Source organism: Bos taurus, chromosome 3 (genome assembly GCF_002263795.3).
Source record: "Bos taurus isolate L1 Dominette 01449 registration number 42190680 breed Hereford chromosome 3, ARS-UCD2.0, whole genome shotgun sequence".
NCBI lineage: Eukaryota > Metazoa > Chordata > Mammalia > Artiodactyla > Bovidae > Bos > Bos taurus.
Window position 1 is genome coordinate 85,920,893 of NC_037330.1, and position 15,386 is coordinate 85,936,278.

Below are 15,386 nucleotides of genomic sequence, written 5' to 3' on the forward strand. Positions count from 1 at the left end.
CCTACCCCTTCCCCCAGCTCCCCAGTGCAGAACACAAGTGAAGCTGAGTCAGATGCCAGAGTTTAAGCGTGAGGAAGTTTTGCTTTCCTCCCTCATCCCCATATCATGCACTTTTCCAACATTATAAGCCAGAAGCAGGAAAAAAAAGTGAAATTGTATGTATATTCTTTAACACAGTAACCCCTCTGGTTAATACACATCACTGTGTGGTGGTATCATCTTTGACGTAGAATATTTCTTCCTTCTCCTCGAGTTGGCAGAATTGTACATTTCTTTGCAGCTCCTTTTTTATTTCCACTTATTGGCATACCATTAGTAGAAGCATTGATATCTCCTCAGAGGAGGATACTTCACTTGCTGTAAGGTGTGCAGGTGTGGAACCACACACAGGGAGGAATGTTGACACATTGAAGCTCCTGGAGGAAGGTGGGAAAGACGCTGGAGTGCCATGAGGAATGGCTGACAGAATCAGACATGTTTAAATTAACCTAAAAAGTTGAGCACAATGGAGGACAGAAACGGATATGCACCTAACAGAAGCAGAATATATTAAGAAGAGGTGGCAAGAATACACAGAAGAACTATGCAAAAAAGATCTTAATGACCCAGATAACCATGATGATGTGATCACTCACCTAGAGCCATAAATCTTGGAGTGTGAAGTCAAGTAGTCCTTAAGAAACATAACTACGGACAAAGCTAGTGGAGGTGATGGAATTCCAGTTAAGCTGTTTCAAATCCTAAAAGATGATGCTGTTAAAGTGCTGCACTCAATATGCCAGCAAATAGGAAAAACTCAGCAGTGGCCCCAGAACTGGAAAAGGTCAGTTTTCATTTCAATCCTAAAGAAGGACAATGCCAAAGAATGTTCAAACTACTGCATAGAAGCACTCATTTCACATGCTAGCAGACTAATGCTCCAAATTCTCTAAGCCAGTCTTCAACAACAGATGAACCGAGAACTTCCACATGTTCAAGCTGGATTTAGAAAAAGCAGAAGAACCAGAGATCCAATTGCCAACATCTGTTGGATCATAGAAAAAGCAAGAGAATTCCAGAAAATCATCTACTTCTGCTTCATTGGCTATGCTAAAGCCTTTGACTGTGACTGTGTGGATCACGATAAACTGTGGAAAATTCTTTAAGAGATGGGAATACCAGACCACCTTACCTGCCTTCTGAGAAACCTGTATGCAGATCAATAAGCAACAGTTAGAACCAGACATGGAATACAGACTGGTCCCAAACAGGAAAAAGAGTATGTCAAGGCTGTATATTGTCACCCTGCTTATTTAAATTATATGCAGAGTACATCATGCAGAGGTGGGATGGGATGGGATCAGCCCTGCATGGGGAGCCCTGGCAGGGAGATTCCAGGTCACAATGGAGGGAAACGTAATGTAGAGAGAAGGTGCCTCACACTTGGGAAGCCTTGATCTGATGTTCACTTTCTTATACTTCTCAACAGTTTTCTTTTGAAGATTGAAAAAAATTAAAACAGAATTTTGCTTTTTGTGTGTTTTTATAGTCATTGTTTGCTAATGGATTTTTGAAAGAATTTAGGCTAGATGTCATTTGTAGGTCAACCCAGCGCCTCACTTGTTCTATCCACAGCTTGCATCTTCACCCCGTGCCTCACCCGCCTGACCCCTGAAGGTGCTAAGTGTGCACTTGTGGACTTAGCTCCTTGGGCTTCAGTTTACCCAGGTAGCTGTGATTAAATAAGTTGAGTACATAAAGCCCCTCCCTTTGCTCAGATTTTGCAGAACTTCATAGGTTTCACTCCTTGCTGCACACAGACACCACTTAAGCAGGTAACTTGTCTCATATTTTTGTGTTTTAGGAATGTGGATGTGCCCTGGAGAACAGTTGGCCAGGACTGAGTTGTTTATTTTCTTTACCTCACTTCTGCAAAAATTTACCTTTAGGCCTCCAGGTGATGAGAAGCTGAGCCTGCAGTTCAGAGTGAGCCTCACCATCTCCTCAGTCAGCCACTGGCTCTGTGCTGTTCCTTGAGCCTGATTGTCGGGGAGCAGGAGGGGAAGGAAAGCAGGAAGAATGAGCTTATGTTCCTGCCCACCACCTCATGGCAGGGCACCTGCTCAGAAGTGAGGGAGCAGCATTCAGTGCCTCTAGGACAGGACATAGGAACTGGACTCAGAGGAAACTGGATCCAAACCCTAGCTTTACCATCTCCAGTGGAACCTTGAGCAAATCAATTATGTCGCGAGTGACTTCATTTTCATCTAGGAAATATAAAGTGGAAAATGATCCTTCTCTAAAGAATGAGTTGCTATAAAAACCAGAGGAAATAATAGGCTTCAAGTGGCTTGGAAACCATAAAGTGTATCATAAAAGTCATAACTCTGGTCTGCCTCCTTCTGTTTCCTTCCTTAGATGGGGACTTGCTTCTGGCCTTTTGAAATGGCCTAGGTGAGAGCAGTGCCAAATGGCAGATAAGAGTTAGAAGTTTGGCCTGGGGCAGCCATGGAGGTCACTCAGAAAGGCCCTCACACTTGGTAACATTGGGCAAGTTTATCCTGCTTCTGCCTCAGACTGGCCCCTGGGAAGTCAGTGGGCAGGGAGATTCCTGATTGGCAGGCAGGATGCTATAGACAAGCGGTTTATCCTGTTTACTAAGAAACACTACCTTGGCCTTGGACAGTAGAGCTAAGAAGAATGTCACTACATATAACCAAACATAGAAATCAGATTAGGCAGAAAAAATTACGGAAATATTTCCTGTCTATAAGATGCCTCCTTGGGAGAAAGCAATGGCACCCCACTCCAGTACTTTTGCCTGGAAAATCCTATGGATGGAGAAGCCTGGTAGGCTGCAGTCCATGGGGTCACTAAGAGTCAGATACAACTGAATGACTTGACTTCACTTTTCACTTTCATGCATTGGAGAAGGAAATGGCAACCCACTCCAGTGTTCTTGCCTGGAGAATCCCAGGGACGGGGGAGCCTTATGGGCTGCCGTCTATGGGGTCGCACAGAGTTGGACATGGCTGAAGTGGCTTAGCAGTAGCAGCAAGGTGCCTCCTTACCTTTAATCCTCTCTCATGCATTTATTCTCGACTCCATTATTGCTGTTAACAATGTGATGGTTGTGATCTTTTCTTGCAAACTGATTGTCAGCTGTGATTCACAAGCGTTTCCAGCCTAAACAGAACTGATAAGCACTGGTAGATAGTCTTATGCTGAAGCTGAAGCACCAATACTTCGGCTACCTATGTGAAGAGCCAACTTATTGGAAAAGACCCTGATGCTGGGAAAGATTGAGGGCAGAAAAAGATGAGGGCAACAGAAGATGGGATGGTTGGATGGCATCACGGACTCAATGGACATGAGTTTGAGCAAACTCCAGGAGATAGTGAAGAATAGGGAGGAGGCCTGGTTTGCTGCAGTCCATGGGGTCATAAAGAGTTGGACATGACTTAATGACTGAATAACAACAACAACAGCAGAGTATTTTATATCAGGGAACAGAAATGTGGGAATCCTGCTCAGCCCTCCTGTGTGTGGTCACTGAGGGGAGAAAATGGCATCAACCAAAGGGCCAGGTCCCACTGAGCATCCTTGGAGTTTGGATACTGACCCCCATTCAGACATAAAATGAAACCTGGTAAACTGCCCTAAACCTTCCTAAGGCTGTTAGAATTAAGGAATTTAAATAGCTCAGAATAAAAAGGACCATAAGAACATGGGGATATTTGTTCCTACTGCTTCAGTTCAGGTCAGTCGCTCAGTCGTGTCTGACTCTTTGCGACCCCATGAATCGTAGCACGCCAGGCCTCCCTGTCCATCACCAACTCCCGGAGTTCACTCAGACCCACGTCCATCGAGTCAGTGATGCCATCCAGCCATCTCATCCTCTGTCGTCCCCTTCTCCTCCTGCCCTCAATCCCTCCCAGCAGCAGAGTCTTTTCCAATTAGTCAACTCTTCGCATGAGGTGGCCAAAGTACTGGAGTTTCAGCTTTAGCATCATTCCTTCCAAAGAAATCCCAGGGCTGATCTCCTTCAGAATGGACTGGTTGGATCTCCTTGCAGTCCAAGGGACTCTCAAGAGTCTTCTCCAACACCACAGTTCAAAAGCATCAATTCTTTAGCACTCAACCTTCTTCACAGTCCAACTCTGACATTCATACATGACCACTGGAAAAACCATAGCCTTGACTGCTTAGGATTCAGTAAAAGCTAATCCAATAAATACCATTAGAAAGGGAAATAGACTAAGTGAGGGGGAGAGAAAGAGAATCTGATTGGAGCTAACCTGGGCCTGTTGGAGCCAAGAGTAAGTCTCGGTGAAATGATTTTGTTTCCTAAACAGGAAACAGAGGGAGAGTTTGGTGTAGACTAGATAGGCGTGGCCTGGAACCCCAGCTTGGGATGCTTTTCAGTAAAAGCTGTGTCTCATCCAGAATATCACAGAACTTGTCATAGAATCTGAATTTGGTCATAGAATTTGGTCTGAATCCCCAGCCACCCTCAACTGGAATGCACTTTCCGTGTAACTTCCTAGAAAGTTGATGTCTGCAAAGCACAACAATGATATTTCTAGAATAAAACCAATATAACCAGGCCTTGAACTTCCTGAATATCTGAGACCTTGTCTTCCACTTCTTTTTTCCCCAGTTGGATCATCCATATAGGAAACTGAGAAATTGGCCAAGTTTCTATCCATTATGTTCTCAGTCTCATCTGTTTAATGAAGGACTGTGTTGGAGTCATATCTGAGGTCCATTCCTGCTCTGCTGTGCATTTTCCATGATTCCAGAAGGAGAAGCATTTACCTTCTCCAATGGAATCAGTGGAAAACCCCTGAATACTCATCCTGCCTAATAGATGCAGCGGGACACAGGCTCAAGTAGCATGTGACCACAGTTAACTAGAAGCTTGGGGACACAAGACTGGGAGTAGCTGAATTTTCTGACCATGCAAAATGTCTCCTTTTTGCCTCAAGTTCATATTTTAGAGTCTCTAAAATATGAATTCTCTTCTGTAAAAGCATTACACAAAGATTTTGTTTTCTGTCCTTTTGTAACTCTCTTATTCCTCATCTGTTTTGGAAGCTTCAGGTCCTCTTTTCCTCTTCCCCTGTATCTGTGTCTGACACATAGTGTGGCCAGCATATGACATGTTCTGTGACATCGTGGGTGAGATGCAGATTTTACTAAAAAGCACCCCAGACTTGAATATTCCCTTCACCCTTGTCCTGCCTTAGAGACCCTAACATGCATCAGCTGCTGTGAAAATTAGAGTCAGATTGGAGATTGGACTCTTATAAGCAGACGAGGAACACGGCACTCTGGATACCCTGAGTTGTATAGAAATGTGTTCTGGTCCGAATGGCTGGAGGTTGTACACCAGAGAGGGGGTCTATCAGACGGGGCCACCTCCAGGCCCCTATATATTTATAGAGGCCTGACAGGAGGTGGAGGCTGGCAGATGACTAAGAAACAAGGGCAGCTACCTGGATACTTCTTTGTTAGACCTGGGGACTCCACAGTCTACCTGCATGTCAGGCTCTTCTCCCTGTGATCTTACTCAAGCCTGCTTGTTGCTAAGATACCATGACAGAAGCTGGAGGCCACTAAGAATGAGCATCTGGGACATTCGTCCATGTCAATCATCCCAGATTCCAATCTATATTTTCTCATCTTAGCAAGATGAGATTACTCTGTTCTAAATCCACCCCACCCCCCAACTTTCTTGTTTTTCAATGAATTGACCTATTTCATCTACACTATCAAATTTTTGGGCTTATAGTTATTCATAATATTCCTTTCTTATAATGTCCATAAGATGAGTAGTTATGGCACTTATTCAGTTATGATAATAATTTATACCCTCTCTTTCTTTTTCTCAGCTACTTGGTGAGATGTTTGCCAATTAAAAAAAATTTTTTTAATTTTGATTTTCTTCAATTTCTCCATTTTGTTGCTATTTTCAATTTCATTCATTGCTGCTCTTGTTTTTGTTATTTATTTTCTTGTGCTTTCTTTAGATTTAATTTTCTTTTCTTTTTATACAATCATGAGTTTGACATTTAGATTGTTTATTCCAGACCTTTCTTCTTTTCTAATATATGAATTCAATGCTTTAAATTTTCCTCAAAACACTGACTTCACTTCATCCGTACATTTTGATAAGCTATATTTTCATTTGTTCAAAGATTTTTTTATTTTTTGGAGATTTCTTCTTGGAGCCATGTTTATATATATCAGTATGTTGTTCAACATTCAAGTAGTTTGAAGTTTCCACCTGCTATTCTTTAGTTGATTTCTAGTTAACTCAGTTTTGTTATGAAAGCATAATTTGTGTGATTTCTATATTGATATTTGATAACGTGTGTTTTATATTAGAATGTGGCCTGTTTGGTTAGTGTTCTACATGTGCTTCAGAAGAATATGCATGCTGCTCTTGTTGGATGAATTCCGTAAAGATTAATTGGATCAAGGTAATTGATAATGCCATAGAGTTCGACTTTGCTTCTACTGGTTTTCTGCTGCTTGGTTCTGTCCATTGATAGTAGAGGGGTATTCAAGTCTCTAACTATAATAGGAAATGCATCTATTTTTATTTGGAGTTCCATCAGTTTGCCTACATGCATTTTGAAGCTCCCTTGTTAGGTGCACACACATACAATTGCTATGTCTTCTTGGAAAGCTGACCTTGTTTCATTATGTGATGCCCTTTTAGTTTATGATACTTCTCCTTGCCCTAATATTAGCGATTAATATAGTTACTTCAGTTTTCTTTGATTGGTGTTAGCATGGTATATCTTCCTTTAACCCTTTAATTTCAATCTATCTCCATAATTAAAGTAGGTCTGTTCTAGACAGCATATAGTTAGGTCTTTGTGTGTGTGTGTATGTATGATCAAAGCCAATTAATAGGAGATCTACTTGCTTTAGGAGCTTCCCAGGTGGGACTAGTGGTAAAGAACCCACCTGCCAGTGCAGGAGACACAAGAGACACCAGTTCAATCCCTGGGTTGGGAAGATCACCTGGAAGAGGGCACCGCCACCCACTCCAGTAGTCTTGCTTCTGTCCATGGAGAATCCCATGGACAGAGAAGCCTGGTAGGCTACAGTCCATAGGGTAACAAAGAGTTGGACACAACTGAAGCGACTTAGCATGCACGCTCTTGTTTTAGAGCTTCTCTGGTAGCTCAGTGGTAAAGAATCTGCCTGCCAAACAGGAGATGTGGGTTTGATCCCTGGGTAGGGAAGATACCCTGGAGGAGGAAATGACAACCCACTCCAGTATTCTTGCCTGGGAAATTCTATGGGCAATGGAGCCTGCTGGGCTACAATACATAGGGTCCCAAAAGAGACATGCCTTAGTAACTGAACAACAGCTACTTGCTTTATGAAATTTGTATATACAGTACAATACTGTTAACTCTAAAGACAGTATCGTGCACAAGACTTCTAGAAATTTTCCATCTCACATGGCTGGAACTCTGTACTGATGGAACAGAAATTTTTCATTTCCTACTTCCCCAGGGGCTTCCAGGTGGCACTGGTGGTAAAGAACCCACCTGCCAATGCAGGAGATATAAGATATGTTGGTTCAGTCCTTGGGTCAGGAAGATCCCCTGGAGGAAGGCATGGCAACCCACCCCAGTATTCTTGCCTGGAAAACCCCATGGACAGAGAAGCCTGTTAGGATACAGTCCATAGAGTCTCAGAGAGTCAGACATGACTGAAGCGGATTTCACGCACTCCTGCCAGTCCCTGGAAACTACTGGTGTAGGGGAAATTGGGCCATTGGGCACTGTTTGGTGAGAATATAAAATCATGCAGTCACCACAGAAAAGAGTTTGGAGGTTCTCCCATTTGATCTGCTGATCCCATTACATGGCATTTATCAGAATAGAAATCAAAATCTTGAAGAGAGATTTTCATTTCATGCAGCATTCTACATAATAGCAAAGAGGTGGAAGCAAGTTAAATGTCCATTAATGGATGAAGAGATAATGAAAATGTGGACTGTACATACAATGAAACATTCCTCAGCAGTAAAGAAGGAGAGAATGCTACCGAATTCTAGAAATAGATAAGCTGTGAGGACTTTACGCTAAGTGAAATAAGCTAGCCACACAAGGACATGATTATATGATGGTGCTTCTCTCAATTATCTAGAATAGACAACTCTTAGATGAAAGTGTAAGGTCTCCAAGGCTGTTTGGCTATTTACAATTTTGAGGTTTCACATGGATTTTAGGATTATATTTTCTATTTCTGTATAAAGCATGCCTTTAGGATTTTGATAGGAATTATTTTGACTAACATGAACAATTTAATAAACTTAATCCTTCTTTTTCATAAACATGAGATATATTTCCATTTATCTGTGCCTTCTTTCATTTTCCTCAGCAATATTTTATAGTTTTCAGTGAATAAGTCCTTTGCCTCCTTGGTTATACTTATTCCTAAGTATCCTGTTCTTTTTGATGCTGATCTAAAACTATCTCTGTGTGCAAATGACATTATCTTAATATGTAAAAAATCCTAAAGATTACACACACACTGACATAATGAATTCAGCAACGTTGCAGGATAAAAATCAACCTACAAAAATCATTTGTGTTTCTGAACATTGAAAACAATCATCTGAAACAAGTCTTGGGTTTTTTTAAATGGTCTCTGGGTAACAGTCTTTTAGTTAGTGTGTTTAGAATATTAACATTTAATGTGGTTATCAATACAGACTGTTAACTACTGTAGTCATTACTATTTTGTATTCATTGCTTTTGGCGTTTTTTGTCTTTCACTTTTTCTTCTCTCTTGTCTGGTTTTAACTGAGCATTTTGTATAATTCCATTTTCTTTTCTGTCTTAGCATGTGAGTCATATTTCTTTTTTACAATATCAGTGGTAGCCCTACAGTTCACAGTATACATTTCCAACTGATTCAAATCCACTTTGAACTTCATTACACTGCTTGATTGTTAGTGCAAGTACCTTATAATAGAATTTTCCTAATTCCTTCCTTCTGTCCTTTCCAACTACATCATACATACCACTATCTCTAAGCTAGACTCACAGAATACAATGTTAATATTTTTATTTTGAACAAAATCTTATGCATCAGATCAATTAAGAAAGTAAGAGATTTAATGCACCTTAATTTTTTTCTCTAACATTCTTACTTTATTTAGATCTGAGTGTCTGACCTACATATCTTTCCTTTTTTTCTGAAGAACTTATTTTAACATTTCTAATGAGGAAGTTCTACTAGCAACAAATTTCCTCAAATATTGTTTGAAAAGATGTTTCCTTTTCCTTAACTGCTAGATGGAACAAAGAACTGTATCTGCATAATTTTATCATTGAAGAAATCCATGTAAACAGGTGAACTCAGTGCTTTGCATATAAGAGCTCACAAGAAATGCGGTGCTACTGTTTTTCTGATTGTTCATGAGGCTGGGTTTTAATCCTTTGGTGAGAAGTTGATTGAAAAACACGTAACTCAGGTGTCTCTGGCGCACTCTGAGATGCAATGACCACAAATCTTAGAGCACCTTTGGTCTCAGAGAATGACACACTTGGAGATGAAACAAAACAAAAAAAGCAGGAGGAGAGAATCAGGTAGGGGCCAGTTGGCAGGATGTTGGCATTTGGTCTCTGGTTCCTCTGCCTATTCTAAATCCAGCTTATACAGCTGGTAGTTCTCAGTTCACTTAACTGTCCTCTGATGGATAAGAATCTTGTACAAGCTCTCTGATTGGAGGGACTTGTTTGTTAGTTCGGTCGCTCAGTTGTGTACAACTCTTTTCGACCCCATAGACTGCAACATGCCAGACTTCCCTGTCCTTCACCATCTCCTGGAGCTTGCTTCAGTTCATGTCCCTTGAGTCGGTGATGCCATCCAACCACCTTGCCTTCTGTTGTCCCCTTCTCCTGCCTTCAATCTTTCCCAGCATCGGTGTCTTTTCCAATAAGTCAGCTCTTCCCATCAGGTGGCCAAAGTATTGGAGCTTCAGCATGAGTCCTTCCAATGAATATTCAGGGTTGATTTCCTTTAGGATTCACTGGTATGATCTCCTTGCTGTCCAAGGGACTCGCAAGAGTCTTCTCCACACCACAGTTCAAAAGCATCAATTCTTCAGCACTCAGCCTTCCTTATGGTCCAACTCTCACATCCATACATGACTACTGGAAATACCATCAGTTCAGTTTAGTTCATTTCAGTCGCTCAGTCGTGTCTGACTCTTTGCGACCCCATGAATCGCAGCATGCCAGGCCTCCCTGTCCATCACCAACTCCCGGAGTTCACTCAGACTCACATCCATCGAGTCAGTGATGCCATCCAGCCATCTCATCCTCTGTCGTCCCCTTCTCCTCCTGCCCCCAATCCCTCCCAGCATCAGAGTCTTTTCCAATGAGTCAACTCTTCACATGAGGTGGCCAAAGTACTGGAGTTTCAGCATCATTCCTTCCAAAGAAATCCCAGGGCTGATCTCCTTCAGAATGGACTGGTTGGATCTCCTTGCAGTCCAAGGGACTCTCAAGAGTCTTCTCCAACACCACAGTTCAAAAGCATCAATTCTTTAGCACTCAACCTTCTTCACAGTCCAACTCTCACATCCATACATGACCACAGGAAAAACCATAGCCTTGACTAGACGGACCTTTGTTGGCAAAGTCATGTTTCTGCTTTTGAATATGCTATCTAGGTTGGTCATAACTTTCCTTCCAAGGAGTAAGCGTCTTTTAATTTCTTGGCTGCAGTCACCATCTGCAGTGATTTTTGGAGCCCGAAAAAATAAAGTCTGACACTCTTTCCACTGTTCCCCATCTATTTCCCATGAAGTGATGGGACCGGATGCCATGATCTTCGTTTTCTGAATGTTGAGCTTTAAGCCAACTTTTTCACTCTCCACTTTCACTTTCATCAAGAGGCTTTTGAGTTCCTCTTCACTTTCTGCCATAAGGGTGGTGTCATCTGCATATCTGAGGTTATTGATATTTCTCCCGGCAATCTTGATTCCAGCTTGTGTTTCTTCCAGTCCAGCGTTTCTCATGATGTACTCTGGAAATACCATAGCTATGACTATACAGTCTTTTTTTCGGCAAAGTAATGTCTCTGCTTTTTACTATGTCGTCTACGTTTGTCATAGCTTTTCTTCCAAGGAGCAAGCATCTTTTAATATCATGGCCACAGTCACCATTCACAGCGAATTTGGAGCTCAAGAAAATAAAGTCCGTCACTGTTTCCATTTTTCCCCACCTATTTGCCATGAAGCAATGGGACCTTATGCCATGATCTTAGTTTTTGACTGTTGAGTTTTAATCCAGCATTTTCACTCTCCTCTTTCACTTTTATCAAGAGGCTCTTTAGTTCCTCTTCGCTTTCTGCCATAAGGCTGGTGTCATCTGCATATCTTAGGTTGTTGGTATTTCCTCTGGCAATCTTGATTCCAGCTTCTGCTTCATCCAGCCTGGCATTTTGCATGGTGTACTTTGCATATAAGTTAAATAAGTAGGGTGACAATATACAGCCTTGACGTACCCCTTTCCTTATTTGGAACCAGTCTGCTGTTCCATGTACAGTTTTAACTGTTGCTTTTTGATCTGCCTACAGATTTCTTAGGAGGTAGGTTAAGTAGTCTGGTATTCTCATCTCTTTAAGAATTTCCTTGCAGTATGTTGTGATCCATACAGTCAAATGCTTTAGCATAGTCAATGAAGCAGAAGTAGGTGTTTTTCTGGAATTCTCTTGCTTTTCCTATGATCCAGTGGATGTTGGCAATTTGATTTCTGGTTCCTCTGCCTTTTCTAAAGTCAGCTTGTACATCTGGAAGTTCTTGGTTCACATAACTGTTGAAGCCTAGCTTGGAGGATTTTGAGCATTACTTTGCTAGTATGTGAGATGAGTGCAATTATGCAGTAGTTTGAACCTTCTTTGGGAGGGACTGGCTGTGGGGAAAACTGGGTCTTGTTCTGGTGGGCAGGGCCATGCTCAGTAAGTCTTAATCCAATCACTGCTGATGGTGGGGCAGTGTTCCCTCCCTGTAGTTTGGCCTCAGGTGGTAGGGGTAATGGCAATGATGGCTACCTCCTTGAAAAGGACTTATGCAAGCATGCCATGGCTCCCAGGACTGTTGTAGTCAGTGTCACTGCCTCTGCAGCAGGCCACTGTCAACTCATGCCTCCACCAGAGACTTCCAAACACACGAAGGCAAGTGTGGCTGAGTCTCTTAGGGGTCCCTTCTCCTTTCTCCTGTGTCCTGGTGCACACAAGGTTTTCTTTCTCCCCTCAAAGAGTCTGTTTTCCCAGTCCTGTGGAAATTCTGTAATCAAATCCCACTGACCCTCAAAGTCAGATTCCCTGGGGATCCTCGTTGTCTTTTCCTGATCCCCAGGTTGGGAAGTCTGATGTGAGGCCTAGAACTTTCCCAGCAGAGTGAGAACTTCTTTGGTATAATTTCTCTCCAGTTTGTGAGTTGTCAGCCTGGCAGCTGTATAGTGGGGCTAATGGTGATGTGCAAGAAGACTTATGCCATACACTGTGCTTCCCAGCACTGCTCTTGCCAGAGCCTGTGCCCCTGCAGCAGGCCACTGCTGACTCATGGCTCAGGGAAGCCTGATGTGCTGCCTCCATGGGGTGGAAAAGATTCAGACAGGACTTAGGGACTGAACAACAAATTGGCAAGAGGAGAGGAAAAGGCAGGTCATGGAAGGGTAAAATGGACCGGGTGCCAAGGGGAGCAAGGAGCAGGGCTCACTTGAGTAGAGGGGGGAGGGAAGAGTAGAGGTGGGAGCAGGGAAGGACAGAAGAGGAAGGGAGGGAGGGCAGGGTCTGACAGGAAGGACGGGGCGGGGGCTGGACACAGGGCAGGAAAGGCATGGTGCAGAGATTATAAATTCACAGGTGTGAGGACCTTCCTTGGCTCTGATCGCTGAAGGGGAACCAGACAGCACAGCCATGCTGGAGGCACTGGGCTCCCTGGTGGCTGCCCTCTGGACCACGCTCCGTCCTGGCATTGTCCTACTGGGGGCCTTTGTCTTTCTCCTCTTTGCTGATTTCCTCAAAAGGCAGCACCCAAAGAACTACCCACCAGGGCCCCTGCGCCTGCCCTTCATAGGCAATTTCTTCCACCTGGACTTGGGGAAAGGGATCTTGGTTCCTCAGCAGGTAAGAGCAGGCAAAAGGGCCCAAGTGCATCCTGACCTGCAGGACCAGGCCCATTCTGGGTACCAAGGGTGGGAACATGGCGGTTCTGAGGCTAAAGTGGCCATCTGGGTACATCCTGCCTCTCTGTTCTCCCCAGAAACTGGCATGATTCAACTGGTGCTTTGTAGGGATGAAATATCGTTAACTGTTTTGCTATTTAAGTGTGCTAGACAAGATATGCTTTGGGGGGATGGTGGTGGTGCAGGTTTATTGTACAAAACAAAAAGAGCTTCTTGGTCCATCTAGATGATGGCAAAAGTAAATATTGAACTGTAGCACTCAAATGAAGCCTCACATACTGCCAGGAGCTTTGGTGTTGTTTAGTTTTCTCCAGCACCACGGTTCAAAGACATCAATTCTTCGGCATTCGGCCTTTTTTGTCATCCAGCTAGCGCATCAGTACGTGACTACTGGAGCTTAGTCATCTGCATATTTTCTCACATGTCAGGGATCCTTGGATAGAGTATGGTTCAGAACCACTCTGCATCCCCCGTAAATCTTTTTGATTGACCAAGTGACCCTTTGTCTCTGTTTTTTTTTACTGGAGCCTCAAGTGTAACAGACACAATATGTATTTTAAATCATTTCGTTATGTCTTTGTACGTATTACTGGGACATTATATTTAGAGCATGATCACTTTGTCTTTTTAATATTATTATCCCGGGTGGGGGGAGGGGGAAATGCTAAGCTTCGCTCTTAGAAGCTCTGTTTCGCGTGTGTAGAATGGTGATACCTATGTCCTTACCACTCTTCAACCACATTGCTCCCACCCCTGCCAAGACAGAGCCCCGCCTTCAGGCTCCTCCATGAGCAATCACTCTCAAATATTCATTTAAAAATGTCATTCCTCTGCCTAGGTTTTCTAGTGCTTCCTGCTGCTTCCCAGAGTTCATATTCCTTAGGATCCCTTCTTATAGCCTCTTTCCACTTTATAGTCTTCTCCGCTCAGGGCTCTCTAACTGTGGCCATCCTGAATTCCTTAAAATTCCCTTCAACATCCTATACTATCTCAAGAATCTCTCCCAATACTATCTCTTTTTCCCTGCCTCTCAGGACAGGTACCTTCATGACCGGCAGCTCTGTGGAAGGTGGTTGTGATGATGAAATAAAAGGAATGTTCAGTGTTAACATAGCTTATAGTTGGTGCTCAACAATTAATAGGTCTAGTTCCCTAGGAACGTCTGGAAGAGTTTAAACACAAGCCTATATTACAAAGTTCAGATGCAGATGACTTTACCAGTTTCTGGAAGAAACACCCCATTGGTATTACTAAGTGATAGGATTAGTATTTAGAATATTAAAGTCCTAAAGTCCTAGTCCCTTTTTAAGAAATGTGTTGTTTTTCAAGCATTGTGAAATATTCTTGTTTTCTTTCTGTTAATTTCCAACTGGAGTCCATTAGGGCAGAGGGCATACACTGTGTGATTTCAACCTTGAACAAATATGTAAAGGTTGGTTTTATGACCCATGATAGATACTTGAAACAATATGTCTTCTGCTATTGTTCAGAGGAGTGTTCTGTACTCTGTGTCTGGTAGACCTTATTAGATATTTGTGTTGTTTGAGTGCATCTGTACCCTTGTTGATTTCTTATCTACTAATTCTATCAATTACTATAAGAGTCCTAATATCTGCAACTGAAAAATACAGGTTTGTCAATGTGTTTATTCAGTTCTGGTGTGTGTGTGTTGTTGTGTTGTATTTGTTAGTCGCTCAGTCATGCCTGACTCTTTGTGACCCCATGGACTGTAGTCTGCCAGGCTCCTCTGTTTGTGAAATTCTTCCAGCAGCAAAACTGAAGTGGGTTGCCCTTCCCCTTTCAGGGTATCTTCCCGACCGAGGGATCAAACATGTCTTCTGCATCGCAGGCCAGATTCTTTACCATCTGAGCGACCAATGAATTTGGCAGCTCTTTTATGGCATACACACAGACATTAAAATTGCTGTGTCATCTTGGTGAATTGGCTGTTTAATTATTACATAATGTCTCTCTATATCTCTGATGACTGTCTTTGCCTGAACTTAATCCTATATCACCACAACAGCTCTCCTTTGGTTAATATTTGCATAGCATATGCTTTTCCATTCTTTTACTTTTAGCATATTTATATGATTATATTTGAAATGAATTTTTGTGTATAACTTATAGGTAGACTATTATTTCATTCTACCAAACCCTCTTTTAATTGGTGAA

The 15,386-nt window shown here is 42.5% G+C and overlaps 1 protein-coding gene and 1 long non-coding RNA gene across 3 annotated transcripts in view; one reads left to right on the forward strand and one right to left on the reverse strand.

Moving 5' to 3' along the window:
- Positions 1-1,268: 1,268 nt before the first annotated feature.
- On the reverse strand, positions 1,269-5,753 carry LOC132344977 (uncharacterized). The gene is made up of 3 exons (XR_009494076.1): positions 5,478-5,753; positions 3,051-3,175; positions 1,269-2,018 (listed from the first exon to the last, which is right to left on the reverse strand). It is a non-coding gene; the product is annotated as an uncharacterized lncRNA (long non-coding RNA).
- Positions 5,754-6,376: 623 nt separating this feature from the next.
- LOC521656 (cytochrome P450, family 2, subfamily J) overlaps positions 6,377-15,386 on the forward strand; it is a 35,893-nt gene continuing 26,883 nt past the window's right edge. The window contains exon 1 of one of the 2 annotated variants that reach the window (XM_059884552.1): positions 6,377-6,464. In XM_059884552.1, the coding sequence (XP_059740535.1) occupies positions 6,435-6,464 (30 nt within the window). In that variant the 5' untranslated portion in view covers positions 6,377-6,434. 2 annotated transcript variants of the gene reach the window in all.